Below are 16,480 nucleotides of genomic sequence, written 5' to 3'. Positions count from 1 at the left end.
ACACACCCCCAGTCTACAGTACACACCCCCAGTCTACAGTACACGCTCCCAGTCTACAGTACACGCCCCCAGTCTACAGTACACACTCCCAGTCTACAGTACACACCCCCAGTCTACAGTACACACCCCCAGTCTACAGTACACACTCCCAGTCTACAGTACACACCCCCAGTCTACAGTACACACTCCCCAGTCTACAGTACACACCCCAGTCTACAGTACACACCCCCAGTCTACAGTACACACTCCCAGTCTACAGTACACACTCCCAGTCTACAGTACACACTCCCAGTCTACAGTACACACTCCCAGTCTACAGTACACACTCCCCAGTCTACAGTACACACTCCCAGTCTACAGTACACACCCCCAGTCTACAGTTCACACTCCCAGTCTACAGTACACACCCCCAGTCTACAGTACACACCCCCCAGTCTACAGTACACACCCCCAGTCTACAGTACACACCCCCAGTCTACAGTACACACCCCCAGTCTACAGTACACACCCCCAGTCTACAGTACACACCCCCAGTCTACAGTACACACCCCCAGTCTACAGTACACACCCCCAGTCTACAGTACACGTCCCCAGTCTACAGTACACACCCCCAGTCTACAGTACACACCCCCAGTCTACAGTACACACCTCCCAGTCTACAGTACACACTCCCAGTCTACAGTACACACTCCCAGTCTACAGTACACACTCCCAGTCTACAGTACACACTCCCAGTCTACAGTACACACTCCCAGTCTACAGTACACACTCCCAGTCTACAGTACACACTCCCAGTCTACAGTAAACACTCCCAGTCTACAGTACACCCTCCCCCAGTCTACAGTACATACTTCCAGTCTACAGTACACACTCCCAGTCTACAGTACACCCTCCCAGTCTACAGTACACCCTCCCAGTCTACAGTACATACTTCCAGTCTACAGTACACACTCCCAGTCTACAGTACACACCCCCCAGTCTACAGTACACACTCCCCAGTCTACAGTACACACTCCCAGTCTACAGTACACACCCCCCAGTCTACAGTACACACTCCCAGTCTACAGTACACACCCCCAGTCTACAGTACACACTCCCAGTCTACAGTACACACCCCCAGTCTACAGTAACACCCCCCAGTCTACAGTACACCCCCAGTCTACAGTACACACTCCAGTCTACAGTACACACCCCCAGTCTACAGTACCACCCTCCAGTCTACAGTACACACTCCCAGTCTACAGTACACACCCCAGTCTACAGTACACACTCCCAGTCTACAGTACACACCCCCAGTCTACAGTACACACCCCCAGTCTACAGTACACACTCCCAGTCTACAGTACACACCCCCAGTCTACAGTACACACCCCCAGTCTACAGTACACACCCCCAGTCTACAGTACACACTCCCAGTCTACAGTACACACCCTCAGTGTAAATCTTGTTGATAACACACATTGTAAGTAAACATCAACAGCTTACAAACACTATACACGGCACATTGAATTGTAATTATCTTTGGAAACAAACTAGAAAACCTGATGTTCTTGTAGAAACAAAATATCTGAAAGAATGATTATGTGGCACAGAGTCGCAGATCGTGAAATGTTTCGCAGATCGAGAAATGTTTAAAACAGATAGTGTTGTTGGTGAGTAAACACGTTATAGAGAGTCTCATCAACTCCACTAGCATTACACCTTTTTACAACTGGTAAGTACTTCATGATTTTCCAGGAAATGTTGTCTCTTCTTACCCTTTTTTATTAAGAAAATCTGTGTTGCTTTCTTTAATCTGCAATATCTACTTATTTAGTTTTCGGTAATCATTGTCTTTTGTGACCATCTACAGTAAAAACCATGGCGTTATACAGGCTGATTTGTCTAACAGCTGCTGACAAACAACTATAATGAGACTTCCCCTCAGAGTCATCATCACCTTTCCCAAAACCATGACGTTGCTATGTTTTCACTTTCAGTTTCCGGACATATCTCCAGTCCATGCCTGTCAGTCCATGCCTGTCTCCAGTCCATGCCTGTCTCCAGTCCCCTTACCATTCCCTATCCAGTCCATGTCTGTCTCCAGTCCCCTTACCATTCCCTATCCAGTCTGTGTCTGTCTCCAGTCCCCTTACCATTCCCTATCCAGTCCATGCCTGTCTCCAGTCCATGCCTGTCTCCAGTCCATGTCTGTCTCCAGTCCCCTTACCATTCCCTATCCAGTCCATGCCTGTCTCCAGTCCCCTTACCATTCCCTATCCATCCATGCTGTCTCAGTCCTTTTCCAGTCCCTTACCATTCCCTATCCAGTCCATGTCTGTCTCCAGTCCCCTTACCATTCCCTATCCAGTCCTGCTGTATCATCTGTCCAGCCTGCTGTCTCCAGTCCCTTACCTCTACATTGCTCTCACTCTCAGTCCATGTCTGTCTCCAGTCCCTTACCATCCTATCCAGTCGTGTCTGTCTCCAGTCCATGTCTGTCTCCAGTCCCTTACCATTCCTATCCAGTCCATGCTGTCTCCAGTCCTTCTTCCAGCTTCCCTTACCATTCCATCCAGTCCATGTCTGTCTCCAGTCCCCTTACCATTCCCTATCCAGTCCATGCTGTCTCCAGTCCCCTTACCATTCCCTATCCAGTCCATGTCTGTCTCCAGTCATGTCCGTCTCCATCCCCTTACCATTCCCTCCAGTCCATGTCTGTCTCCAGTCCCCTTACCATTCCCTATCCAGTCCATGCTGTCTCCGTCTACCATCCTATCAGTCTGTCTGTCTCCAGTCCCCTTACCATTCCCTATCCAGTCCATGCCTGTCTCCAGTCCATGCCTGTCTCCAGTCCCCTTACCATTCCCTATCCAGTCCATGTCTGTCTCCAGTCCCTTACCATTCCCTATCCAGTCCATGTCTGTCTCCCGTCCATGTCCTCCTCCAGTACCCCTTACCATTCCCTATCCAGTCCATGTCTGTCCTCCAGTTTCCCCTTACCATTCCCTATCCAGTCCATGTCTGTCTCCAGTCCCCTTACCATTCCCTATCCAGTCCATGTATGTCTCCAGTCCCCTTACCATTCCCTATCCAGTCCTGTCTGTCTCCAGTCCCCATCTTACCATTCCCCTCATCCACGTCCATGTCTGTTCCTCGCTCAGTCCCCTTACCATTCCCTATCCAGTCTGTGTCTGTCTCCAGTCCCCTTACCATTCCCTATCCAGTCCATGTCTGTCTCCAGTCCCCTTACCATTCCCTATCCAGTCCATGTCTGTCTCCAGTCCATGTCCATTCTCCAGTCCATGCTGTCTCATTCCCTATCCAGTCCATGTCCTGTCCAGTTTCCACCCTTACCATTCCCTATCCAGTCCATGTCCTGTTCTCTCCAGTCCCCTTACCATTCCCTTATCCAGTCCATTGTCTGTCTCCAGTCCCCTTACCATTCCCTATCCAGTCCATCTGTCTCCAGTCCCCTTACCCATTCCCTACCATCCTATCAGTCCATGTTCTCACCCTTACCATTCCCTATCCAGTCATGTCTGTCTCCAGTCCCCTTACCATTCCCTATCCAGTCCATGTCTGTCTCTCCAGTCCCTTACCATTCCCTATCCAGTCCTGTCTGTCTCCAGTCCCTTACCATTCCCTATCCAGTCCATGTCGTCTTTGCTTCGCTCCAGTCCCCCCCCCCCCTTACCATTCCCTATCCAGTCCATGTCTGTCTCTCCAGTCCATGTCCTGTCATTCCATCCTTTCTATCATTCCCTATCCAGTCCCATAGTCTGTCTCCAGTCCCCTTACCATTCCCTATCCAGTCCATGTCTGTCTCCAGTCCCCTTACCATTCCCTATCCAGTCCATGTCTGTCTCCAGTCCCCTTACCATTCCCTATCCAGTCCATGTCTGTCTCCAGTCCCCTTACCATTCCCTATCCAGTCCATGTCTGTCTCCAGTCCCTTACCATTCCCTATCCAGTCCATGTCTGTCTCCAGTCCCCTTACCATTCCCTATCCAGTCCATGTCCTGTCTCCAGTCCCCTTACCATTCCCTATCCAGTCCATGCTGTCTCAGTCCATGTTCTGTCTCCAGTCCCCTTACCATTCCCTATCCAGTCCATGATCTCTGTCTCCAGTCCCCTTACCATTCCCTATCCAGTCCATGCCTGTCTCCAGTCCCCTTACCATTCCCTATCCAGTCCATGTCTGTCTCCAGTCCCCTTACCATTCCCTATCCAGTCCATGTCTGTCTCCAGTCCCCTTACCATTCCCTATCCAGTCCATGTCTGTCTCCAGTCCATGTCTGTCTCCAGTCCCCTTACCATTCCCTATCCAGTCCATGCCTGTCTCCAGTCCATGTCTGTCTCCAGTCCCCTTACCATTCCCTATCCAGTCCATGTCTGTCTCCAGTCCATGTCTGTCTCCAGTCCCCTTACCATTCCCTATCCAGTCCAGTGTCTGCTCCTCCAGTCCATGTCTTGCCTTCTCCCAGTCCGCCTTACCATCCCCTATCCAGTCCATCCTGGTCTCTCCTCCCCCAGTGTTACCCGTGTCTTTCTCCAGTCCCCTTACCATTCCCTATCCAGTCCATTGTCTGTCTCCAGTCCCCTTACCATTCCCTATCCAGTCCATGTCTGTCTCCAGTCCATGTCTGTCTCCAGTCCCCTTACCATTCCCTATCCAGTCCATGTCTGTCTCCAGTCCCCTTACCATTCCCTATCCAGTCCATGTCTGTCTCCACGTTCCCCCTTACCATTCCCTATCCAGTCCATGCCTGTCTCCAGTCCCCTTACCATTCCCTATCCAGTCCATGTCTGTCTCCAGTCCCCTTACCATTCCCTATCCAGTCCATGTCTGTCTCCAGTCCCCTTACCATTCCCTATCCAGTCTGTGTCTGTCTCCAGTCCCCTTACCATTCCCTATCCAGTTGGTCCATAGTCTGTCTCCAGTCCCCTTACCATTCCCTTATCCCAGTCCATGTCTGTCTCCAGTCCCCTTACCATTCCCTATCCAGTCCATGTCTGTCTCCAGTCCCCTTACCATTCCCTATCCAGTCCATGTCTGTCTCCAGTCCCCTTACCATTCCCTATCCAGTCCATGTCTGTCTCCAGTCCCCTTACCATTCCCTATCCAGTCCATGTCTGTCTCCAGTCCATGTCCTGTCCTCCAGTCCCCTTCTCCATCCCCTTCCATTCCCTATCCAGTCCATGTCTGTCTCCAGTCCCCTTACCATTCCCTATCCAGTCCATGTCTGTCTCCAGTCCCCTTACCATTCCCTATCCAGTCCATGTCTGTCTCCAGTCCCCTTACCATTCCCTATCCAGTCCATGTCTGTCTCCAGTCCCCTTACCATTCCCTATCCAGTCCATGGTCTGTCTCCAGTCCCCTTACCATTCCCTATCCAGTCCATGTCTGTCTCCAGTCCCCTTACCATTCCCTATCCAGTCCATGTCTGTCTCCAGTCCCCTTACCATTCCCTATCCAGTCCATGTCTGTCTCCAGTCCCCTTACCATTCCCTATCCAGTCCATGTCTGTCTCCAGTCCCCTTACCATTCCCTATCCAGTCCATGTCCTGTCTCCAGTCCCCTTACCATTCCCTATCCAGTCCATGTCTGTCTCCATCCATGTCCCTTACCATTCCCTATCCAGTCCATGTCTGTCTCCAGTCCCCTTACCATTCCCTATCCAGTCCATGTCTGTCTCCAGTCCCCTTACCATTCCCTATCCAGTCCATGTCTGTCTCCAGTCCCCTTACCATTCCCTAGCCCAGTCCATGTCTGTCTCCAGTCCCCTTACCCCATTTCACCCTATCCAGTCCATGGTCTGTCTCCAGTCCCTCTTACACTTCCCTACCAGTTCCCAAGGGTCCATGTCCTGTCTCCAGTCCCCTTACCATTCCCTATCCAGTCCATGTCCTGGTCTCCAGTTCCCTTACCATTCCCCTATGCCAGTCCATGTCTGTCTCCAGTCCCCTTACCATTCCCTAGTCTCAAGTCCATGGTCCTGTCCTCCCAGCTCCATGTCTGTCCTGCCAGTCCCCCTACCATCCCTATCTCCAGTCCTAGTGTCTGTCTCCAAGTCCCCTTACCATTCCCTATCCAGTCCATGTGTCTGTCTCCAGTCCCCTTACCATTCCCCTATCCAGTTCCAATGTCTGAGTCTCCAGTCCCCTTACCATTCCCTATCCAAGTCCATGTCTGTCTCCAGTCCCCTTAACATTCCCTATCCAGTTCCCATGTCTGTTCTCCAGTTCCCCTTACCATTCCCTATCCAGTCCATGCCTGTCTCCAGTCCCCTTACCATTCCCTATCCAGTCCATGCCTGTCTCCAGTTCCCTTACCATTCCCTATCCAGTCCATGCCTGTCTCCAGTCCCCTTACCATTCCCTATCCAGTCCATGTCTGTCTCCAGTCCCCTTACCATTCCCTATCCAGTCCATGTCTGTCTCCAGTCCCCTTACCATTCCCTATCCAGTCCATGCCTGTCTCCAGTCCATGCCTGTCTCCAGTCCCCTTACCATTCCCTATCCAGTCCATGCCTGTCTCCAGTCCCCTTACCATTCCCTATCCAGTCCATGTCTGTCTCCAGTCCCCTTACCATTCCCTATCCAGTCCGTGTCTGTCTCCAGTCCATGTCTGTCTCCAGTCCCCTTACCATTCCCTATCCAGTCCATGTCTGTCTCCAGTCCCCTTACCATTCCCTATCCAGTCCATGTCTGTCTCCAGTCCCCTTACCATTCCCTATCCAGTCCATGTCTGTCTCCAGTCCCCTTACCATTCCCTATCCAGTCCATGTCTGTCTCCAGTCCCCTTACCATTCCCTATCCAGTCCATGTCTGTCTCCAGTCCCCTTACCATTCCCTATCCAGTCCATGTCTGTCTCCAGTCCCCTTACCATTCCCTATCCAGTCCATGTCTGTCTCCAGTCCATGTCTGTCTCCAGTCCCCTTACCATTCCCTATCCAGTCCATGTCTGTCTCCAGTCCCCTTACCATTCCCTATCCAGTCCATGTCTGTCTCCAGTCCCCTTACCATTCCCTATCCAGTCCATGTCTGTCTCCAGTTCCCTTACCATTCCCTATCCAGTCCATGCCTGTCTCCAGTCCATGTCTGTCTCCAGTCCATGTCTGTCTCCAGTTCCCTTACCATTCCCTATCCAGTCCATGCCTGTCTCCAGTCCATGTCTGTCTCCAGTCCATGTCTGTCTCCAGTCCCCTTACCATTCCCTATCCAGTCCATGTCTGTCTCCAGTCCATGTCTGTCTCCAGTCCATGTCTGTCTCCAGTCCCCTTACCATTCCCTATCCAGTCCATGTCTGTCTCCAGTCCCCTTACCATTCCCTATCCAGTCCATGTCTGTCTCCAGTCCCCTTACCATTCCCTATCCAGTCCATGTCTGTCTCCAGTCCCCTTACCATTCCCTATCCAGTCCATGTCTGTCTCCAGTCCCCTTACCATTCCCTATCCAGTCCGTGTCTGTCTCCAGTCCCCTTACCATTCCCTATCCAGTCCATGTCTGTCTCCAGTCCATGTCTGTCTCCAGTCCATGTCTGTCTCCAGTCCCCTTACCATTCCCTATCCAGTCCATGTCTGTCTCCAGTCCATGTCTGTATCCAGTCCCCTTACCATTCCCTATCCAGTCCATTCCTGTCTCCAGTCCCCTTACCATTCCCTATCCAGTCCATGTCTATCTCCAGTCCCCTTACCATTCCCTATCCAGTCCATGTCTGTCTCCAGTCCCCTTACCATTCCCTATCCAGTCCATGTCTGTCTCCAGTCCATGTCTGTCTCCAGTCCCCTTACCATTCCCTATCCAGTCCATGTCTGTCTCCAGTCCCCTTACCATTCCCTATCCAGTCCATGTCTGTCTCCAGTCCCCTTACCATTCCCTATCCAGTCCATGTCTGTCTCCAGTCCCCTTACCATTCCCTATCCAGTCCATGTCTGTCTCCAGTCCCCTTACCATTCCCTATCCAGTCCATGCCTGTCTCCAGTCCCCTTACACATCTCATTGTCTACTGAAAAAGGATATTGTTTTCTAGAAGTTAGAATTTACTTCTTTTCTGTTGAAAACAAGACATCTCTGGAAACTGGCTTTAAAAACGTGTTATACCTCGGAAACATGAAATGAGAGGATGTAGCACTTCTACAATCAACCTGTTTAGTAACAACCACATGCTAGCAAAATCCCAATTATGAAACGAAGTCCACCTTGTTTCCTGAAACCTGTGGATAGTGGTTAGTTGTCACAGCTTTAGGTCAGCTTAGTTTTTTCTGTATAATGATTATTGATAATCTGATAGCCTGTTACACTGTTATAAGCTTTTAGTTCAAACTCATCAATCAACCTAGTAGCATAATTTTCATTTCCTCACAAAATATCCATTTCTTAGCTTTTCTAGAAATTATTGGGGATCAGTTTAACAAAGTAAATTCTTTTTTACTAAGTGTCAGCTAGCTAGTCCTTGTAAAAGCACCTGTTCAAGCTTGCTAATGCAATTACCAGAACATAATATGGCTTAGCAATGATGTTTACAAAAACGTAATGAACTCCCTTGTCTGATGGACCATCATTAGCATTTTGTCCCTACACAGGTATTTTCTTCTTTATCTCACCATAATTCTTTGTCTAACATGTAAACAAGGGAATTCAATATGCTTGACAAATGACTTTTTACCAGACTATTATATTGTACAGATAAGGAATAATACTGTAAAACTAATCTCACCCAAATAATAGCCAATAAGTTAATGCTATTAAAAATATCGGAGAAACATAATGGGGTTATCCTCATAGATAATGGTAGCGGTAACAATAAACGCAGACAATAGCTAAACACAGATCCTATCTGTCAGGCTGCACGATGCTTGGTTACACATCTAACTCAGCCTCTGTATGGAGAATCTATCATCAGTGAGACACGCTGTAGGGAGAATCTATCATTATTGAGACACGCTGTAGGGAGAATCTATCATCAATGAGACACGCTGTAGGGAGAATCTATCATTATTGAGACACGCTGTAGGGAGAATCTATAATTATTGAGACACGCTGTAGGGAGAATCTATCATTATTGAGACACGCTGTAGGGAGAATCTATCATCAATGAGACACGCTGTAGGGAGAATCTATCATTATTGAGACACGCTGTATGGAGAATCTATCATTATTGAGACACGCTGTAGGGAGAATCTATCATTATTGAGACACGCTGTAGGGAGAATCTATCATCAATGAGACACGCTGTAGGGAGAATCTATCATTATTGAGACACACTGTAGGGAGAATCTATCATTATTGAGACATGCTGTAGGGAGAATCTATCAACAATGAGACACACTGTAGGAAGAATCTATCATCAGTGAGACACGCTGTAGGGAGAATCTATCATCAATGAGACACGCTGTAGGGAGAATCTATCATTATTGAGACACGCTGTAGGGAGAATCTATCATTAATGAAACACGCTGTAGGGAGAATCTATCATCAATGAGACACGCTGTAGGGAGAATCTATAATTATTGAGACACGCTGTAGGGAGAATCTATCATTATTGAGAAACGCTGTAAGGAGAATCTATCATAAATGAGACAAGCTGTAGGGAGAATCTATCATTATTGAGACACGCTGTAAGGAGAATCTATCATAATGAGACAAGCTGTAGGGAGAATCTATCATCAGTGAGACACGCTGTAGGGAGAATCTATCATAAATGAGACAAGCTGTAGGGAGAATCTATAATTATTGAGACACGCTGTAGGGAGAATCTATCATTATTGAGAAACGCTGTAAGGAGAATCTATCATAAATGAGACAAGCTGTAGGGAGAATCTATCATCAATGAGACACGCTGTAGGGAGAATCTATCATTATTGAGACACACTGTAGGGAGAATCTATCATCAGTGAGACACACAGTAGGGAGAATCTATCATTATTGAGACACGCTGTAGGGAGAATCTATCATCAATGAGACACGCTGTAGGTATAACCTAATTACCAGTGAGACACGCTGTAGGGAGAATCAATGATCAGTAAGACATGCCTAAGTCTTTGTTGTCATGTTAACACATGGACATCCACTTATGGTTTTCAAATATAGTCCCCATCTAATAAGCTTTACTGATCAGCTTTGGTGTCTTCCAAAATGAAATGTGTAATAGTGGCATTCTCAGACTGTAACTTGATGATTTAGGATCCTTGTCATGATAGAATTTAGTCCAAATTTGTTAACTGCTGTGGCACATAATCGACAGTGTTAATACTCAAATCGTCTTCTGTATCAATCAATTACTAAATATTGTTACAATTGTTTTATCAATGACACTAACAAATTTTTCTCTGACAAAAATGATTTTAATATCACTGAATATCTATCTAAACTCACTTTAACAACAAAAAGAATAATGACAGAAACATCTAATAAATTATATTGTCCAAAAATTATTTTGAAGAAGTTGTAATTGAAACAACCTGGGAACAGTTAAGTCCCCATAGTACAAATAAGTGGAACTTTACAATGGACTACTGTTATAACAATTAATATGGATCCAAATCGTGTACCATTTATTTTGTAGCATTGTCATCATTTGTAGCATTGTCATCATTTGTAGCATTGTCATCATTTGTTACATTGTCATCATTTGTAGCATTGTCATCATTTGTAGCATTGCCATCATTTGTAGCATTGTCATCATTTGTAGCATTGTCATCATTTGTAGCATTATCATCATTTGTAGCATTGTCATCACTTGTAGCATTGTCATCATTTGTAGCATTGTCATCATTTGTAGCATTTCTTTCTTTTGTAGCATTGTCATCACTTGTAGCATTGTCATCATTTGTAGCATTGCCATCATTTGTAGCATTGTCATCATTTGTTACATTGTCATCATTTGTTACATTGTCATCATTTGTAGCATTGTCATCATTTGTAGCATTGTCATCATTTGTAGCATTTCTTTCTTTTGTAGCATTGTCATCACTTGTAGCATTGTCATCATTTGTAGCATTGCCATCATTTGTAGCATTGTCATCATTTGTTACATTGTCATCATTTGTTACATTGTCATCATTTGTAGCATTGTCATCATTTGTAGCATTGTCATCATTTAAAAATCAAAGAAATATTTTACATCTAACTGATACACTGCCGGGACATTATTGGTGTGTTTACTTCCTAGCCTGTCAAACATTCCAAGGTTGGTTTTGACTTATGAAACAGCCCTGCCATTATTTTTATAAATGGCTTACACATTTCACCAACAGCCAAAAAGTTGAAGGCAAATCTTCTTTTCCAAACAAAAACTCCCTGTATGATGCTGACTGAACTATTTTGGATTTATCAGTGGCAGAATGTTCCTTATCTCTCCAGATAGTAAATTTACCACAAAATTCCCATTACTTACAAAAACACGACAAGAACGGTTCCATTTGTTATATGTCAAAGGCATTATATAATAAGATAGCTACTCGGGATTGTTTCTTTCTTATAACACATAATGCAATCTTTTTGTCAATTCATTTCAAAAGTGATCCTACAGCTAAAAAATGGACATTAATTCTAGAAAAAAAGTGAGGTGAGAGTGGCTTTCTTGATGTGATTAAATGCTCTCATGTATTTAAATTTCTGAGAGGTTATGTATAACTTAATGTATTTAAATTTCTAAGAGGTTAAGTATAACTACATGTAGGTAGCTATAGTTTGGTGTGAGGTTATGTATAACTACACGTAGGTAGCTATAGTTTGGTGTGAGGTTATGTATAACTACACGTAGGTAGTTTTGTGAGAGATTATGTATAACTACACGTAGGTAGTTTGGTGTGAGGTTATGTATAACTACACGTAGGTAGTTTGGTGTGAGGTTATGTATAACTACACGTAGGTAGTTTTGTGAGAGATTATGTATAACTACACGTAGGTAGTTTGGTGTGAGGTTATGTATAACTACATGTAGGTAGTTTGGTGTGAGGTTATGTATAACTACACGTAGGTAGTTTTGTGTGAGGTTACTACACGTAGGTAGTTTGGTGTGAGGTTATGTATTAATTTGTCGATATGTTTCATGCCACTTTGCTTCTACTTTTTGAGGATAATTTTATCAAATGATTGGGATGCATGCAGTTTAGAAAAAAATCCTTTCAACAGAGACAATTTATGCAGCAGACCATAAAATATTATATTATCATATGTCACATTAATCATGCAATATTGCATAAACTTGCTGGATTCATTTTTGAATTATTAAGCATTCAAAGAAGTTGACACACAGTGAGTGTATATACGAAGTATAAAAGAACTCTACAAGAGTCAGTTCAAAATACCAGCTAGATATATACCAGTTCAATCCTAACTCTCACTGATCACAGCTAGACACCAGTTCAATCCTAACTCTCACTGATCACAGCTAGACACCAGTCCAATCTTAACTCTCACTGATCACAAGTAGACACGAGTCCAATCCTAACTCTCACTGATCACAGCTAGACACCAGTCCAAACCTACCTCTCACTGATCACAGCTAGACACCAGTTCACTCCTAACTCTCACTGATCACAGCTAGACACCAGTTCACTCCTAACTCTCACTGATCACAGCTAGACACCAGTCCAATCCTAACTCTCACTGATCACAGCTAGACACCAGTTCAATCCTAACTCTCACTGATCACAGCTAGACACCAGTCCAATCCTAACTCTCACTGATCACAGATAGACACCAGTTCAATCCTAACTCTCACTGATCACAGCTAGACACCAGTTCAATCCTAACTCTCACTGATCACAGCTAGACACTAGTCCAATCCTAACTCTCACTGATCACAGCTATACACCAGTCCAATCCTAACTCTCACTGATCACAGCTAGACACTAGTCCAAACCTCGCTCACTGATCACAGCTAGACACCAGTCCAAACCTCGCTCACTGATCACAGCTATACACCAGTCCACTCCTAACTCTCACTGATCACAGCTATACACCAGTCCAATCCTAACTCACTGATCACAGCTATACACCAGTCCAATCCTAACTCACTGATCACAGCTATACACCAGTCCACTCCTAACTCTCAATGATCACAGCTATACACCAGTTCAATCCTAACTCTCAATGATCCCAGCTAGACACTAGTCCAAACCTACCTCACACTGATCACAGCTAGACACCAGTCCACTCCTACCTCACACTGATCACAGATAGACACCAGTCCAATCCTAACTCACTGATCACAGCTAGACACTAGTCCAATCCTAACACTCACTGATCACAGCTAGACACCAGTCCAATCCTATCTCTCACTGATCACAGATAGACACCAGTTCACTCCTAACTCTCAATGATCACAGCTAGACACCAGTCTAAACCTCGCTCACAATGATCTCAGCTATACCAGCGGAATCTTCATTCACAATGATCAAAACTAGATGAAAATTCCAATCCTTGCTCAAAATGATCAGAGCTTAAAACACAATCTAATTCAATCCAACACTTGCTCACAATAACTAAGTGTGTTGTATATTTTTGAGCTTTGGAAACAAAACAGGCATGATACCACATAGAACCAATACATTCATTAGGTCTACTTTCTGTCATTTTTCAGATCAACTTTATCACGTTGCCAGTGTCAAATATGTCTACAGTGCATGATATCACTTCCTTTTGTACCCAAGGATGTTGAATGTGACATTTTTTGGTGTTTTCATGCACCAAAGTGATCTATCTAAATGTAAATAAACCAATGTGAACACAAAATGAAAGTAAATTTAAGGTTTTTAGACATGTGGTTATCACATGCAGTTTTATTATTTGTACAAATTTCCTTTCCATAATTTGACGAACCATTTATAATTGAGGAGAGGTACAGAGAAAACATGGTTATATAGTGTCTTGAGATATAAGCTGTATTTTGGCGAAAGAAAGACAAAAGTTGCAAGCCATTATTTCTTTCTGTCCGGAGCCAAAAATAAAGCTTATGTTTTAAGACACTTTGTTTCACTTGGAAGCAGGTCAGTTGAATTGCTAAGCTTCTGAAATACAGCTGTTTTCCATCACTGCCAAATATAGCAAAACTACACATGGTGGGAGTATTCTGACAATGGGAATGCCAGGTACAGGATATAGAAGATATTGTATGGTTTCCCATCGAATATAACACAAATATCATGAATATGACAGAATATTGTTATAGCACAAGTCAATATCCTCTGTCATACGTGTGAAATTTATGTTATTTTTTAGTCAAAAGGAAACCATCAAATTTTTCTTTTTATTGCATTTTTATGCTAAAAAACAAAATTAAAAACATTGAAAAAAATTAATAGTATCAAAAAGTGCAGGAATCAGTAACATAATTCATGACATTGACTTTTTGTGAAGTTGTAACTCTGTTTGCTTTGATTGGAAAAATCAGCAAGTTCAATGAGGTGAATACAAAGGTTTGCTCCGATTGGTCATAAATGAAAAACTAATATTTTCACTGCAAAATCTTATATTTTCATTGCTCATCACTGCAGTGAAAATTTAAGTTTCATCAGTTTGATAAATTTCTATATTTCACTGGCAAAATGCAATAAAAAGTTATATACTACATTAGAAGAATGACCATCCCCGACATAAAAAACAGACTATAATCTGACCTCGGTACATGTAGACATGATGTCATTGAAGTTATATCCTATAGATATACAAGACTAGCATTTTGTAATCTGACAATAATTAAAGCTGATTGGTGTTCCTCTCCTGTCTACATAGCTGTAGGTTTGTCTATATGTGTGGACATCACAGGTACACATCACTCCCACAAATAAAACACTCTTCACACACATGCAACACAAAGATGACTTGTATGAAAAATAATTTGTCTACGGAATGAAAAATAAATATGTTTTTATGAGATTATTTATGAAAAAATTGGCACATTTTGAAGAGAACAGATATTTAGCTGCCATTTTTGAAGGTTCACAAACCTCACCCTCACTCCCAGTCAAATGTCCTGTTGATCATTTGAAACAACAACTGATTGTGTGGCTTGAAGAAAGCACGTAATTTGTCGATGGCCACAGGATCAGTGAAGGGGTGCCGTCTCCCCTTTGTAGCACCTAAACACTTTTCGTGTCCTAACTTCATACAATAAAATCCACGAGTTGAGTTATAGTAAAAATGCTCTCGTGTGATTTTATGTGGTAATCCCAAGAATTCCTCGACCAGAGCAATCTCCTCCCAAGGCCGAACTATTAGGTTATCACCATCAACTATGTGGAACTGGTCGGGCCGAAACACCTTCAGCCACCGCTCAAAGTGTTGGTGATATATACTGATACGTACAGCCTTGTAGCGTGTGTTCACTTCCCCAGTGGAAGGCTCAATAGCTAGCTTCTCTAGTTTCTCGTGAACTTTCCCTTTGGCCTTTTTGTTATAATACACTTGTGTATAGTCCGAGATTACTCTCACAGTCGGATTTCTAAGAAGAACAATAAGTTTTATTGAATGATTCATACTTGAGATTCTTTCGGGAACTTTTTCTGTGATGAAATATCGTGGACTTTTCTCTATGGTGACTTGATCATGGAAGGAGTAAGGCATCTGATTTCTGTACCAGTTAATTCCCAGATTATAGTTGATGTCATCATCAAAGTAGTGTACCTCATGATCAGCAGGTCGGATCTGTGGATGAAGTCCTAGGAACTCAAGCATTGCCCGAGTACCACATTTACGTACACCAAATATAACAGACTGAGGGAGTCTCTTGTCTGTTCCAGGAGGGTGCAGCTTTTCTGTACCCCATTCTTCCTCTTCCAGGAGCTTGCGAGCCCCAGCAACAGACAACTCCTCATTAGGAGAGAATGTATTCACGGCCATGGTTCTCCATACCACACTGTTGCTATAGGCACTAAAACATAGCACTACACAGATTACACACATTAACATCCAAAGTTGTCTTCCCTTGCCCTTCATTATGATGCATACTGCATGTGCCGGGCCACAGAGACAAGACTTTGAGCGTTCTCTTGACGTCACATCAGCGCTGAAGATTCCCGGACAATCCATGTAGATACTGGGAGTTTGCGACCCCGGCGATGGATATCCGGTCGACATACCAACTCACAGCTGCCATCTACAACACAAGACAAAAATAATAATAAAATTAAAAACAATATAATATGTCAAACTGATGAGTTATTTAAGCAAATTAACAACGTTTAAATGATATAAATGTCATTCTATCGGTCTATAAAACAATCTAACCACAAATTACACTATTGATATATACTGACTAAAACTATTTTGACTGAAAATTAAGTGTAATCATTACGAATCATAGCATTCCAGCTCACCAGTATATGAAACCAGAGACAAAGTACTGGTGATTAGATACTTAATCAACAGGTAATTAGATAATTAGATACTTAATCAAAAGTAGAAACTTTAGTCAACAGGCCATGTTTCCTACACCAAAGTGTCATTCCCTATGTAAGGTCGTGACCCAGCAGTGGCAGGGCGGGCTCA

General features: G+C 44.1%; 2 protein-coding genes across 8 annotated transcripts in view; both read right to left on the bottom strand.

Annotated features, from left to right (window-relative positions):
• LOC117325076 (heparan sulfate glucosamine 3-O-sulfotransferase 1-like) overlaps positions 1–16,480 on the bottom strand; it is a 202,087-nt gene that overhangs the window by 15,371 nt on the left and 170,236 nt on the right. The window lies entirely within an intron of this gene.
• Positions 13,727–16,480, bottom strand: part of LOC117325074 (heparan sulfate glucosamine 3-O-sulfotransferase 5-like) — a 108,987-nt gene continuing 106,233 nt past the window's right edge. For all 7 annotated transcript variants that reach the window (XM_033881009.1, XM_033881007.1, XM_033881006.1 and 4 more), the window contains exon 2: positions 13,727–16,088. In XM_033881009.1, the coding sequence (XP_033736900.1) occupies positions 14,948–16,069 (1,122 nt within the window). In that variant the 5' untranslated portion in view covers positions 16,070–16,088 and the 3' untranslated portion in view covers positions 13,727–14,947. The remainder of the gene's footprint in view (positions 16,089–16,480) is intronic.

Source organism: Pecten maximus, chromosome 4, assembly GCF_902652985.1.
Source record: "Pecten maximus chromosome 4, xPecMax1.1, whole genome shotgun sequence".
Lineage (NCBI taxonomy): Eukaryota > Metazoa > Mollusca > Bivalvia > Pectinida > Pectinidae > Pecten > Pecten maximus.
The sequence above is the reverse complement of the archived record's forward strand: the minus strand, read 5'-3'. Positions and strand labels throughout refer to the sequence as shown.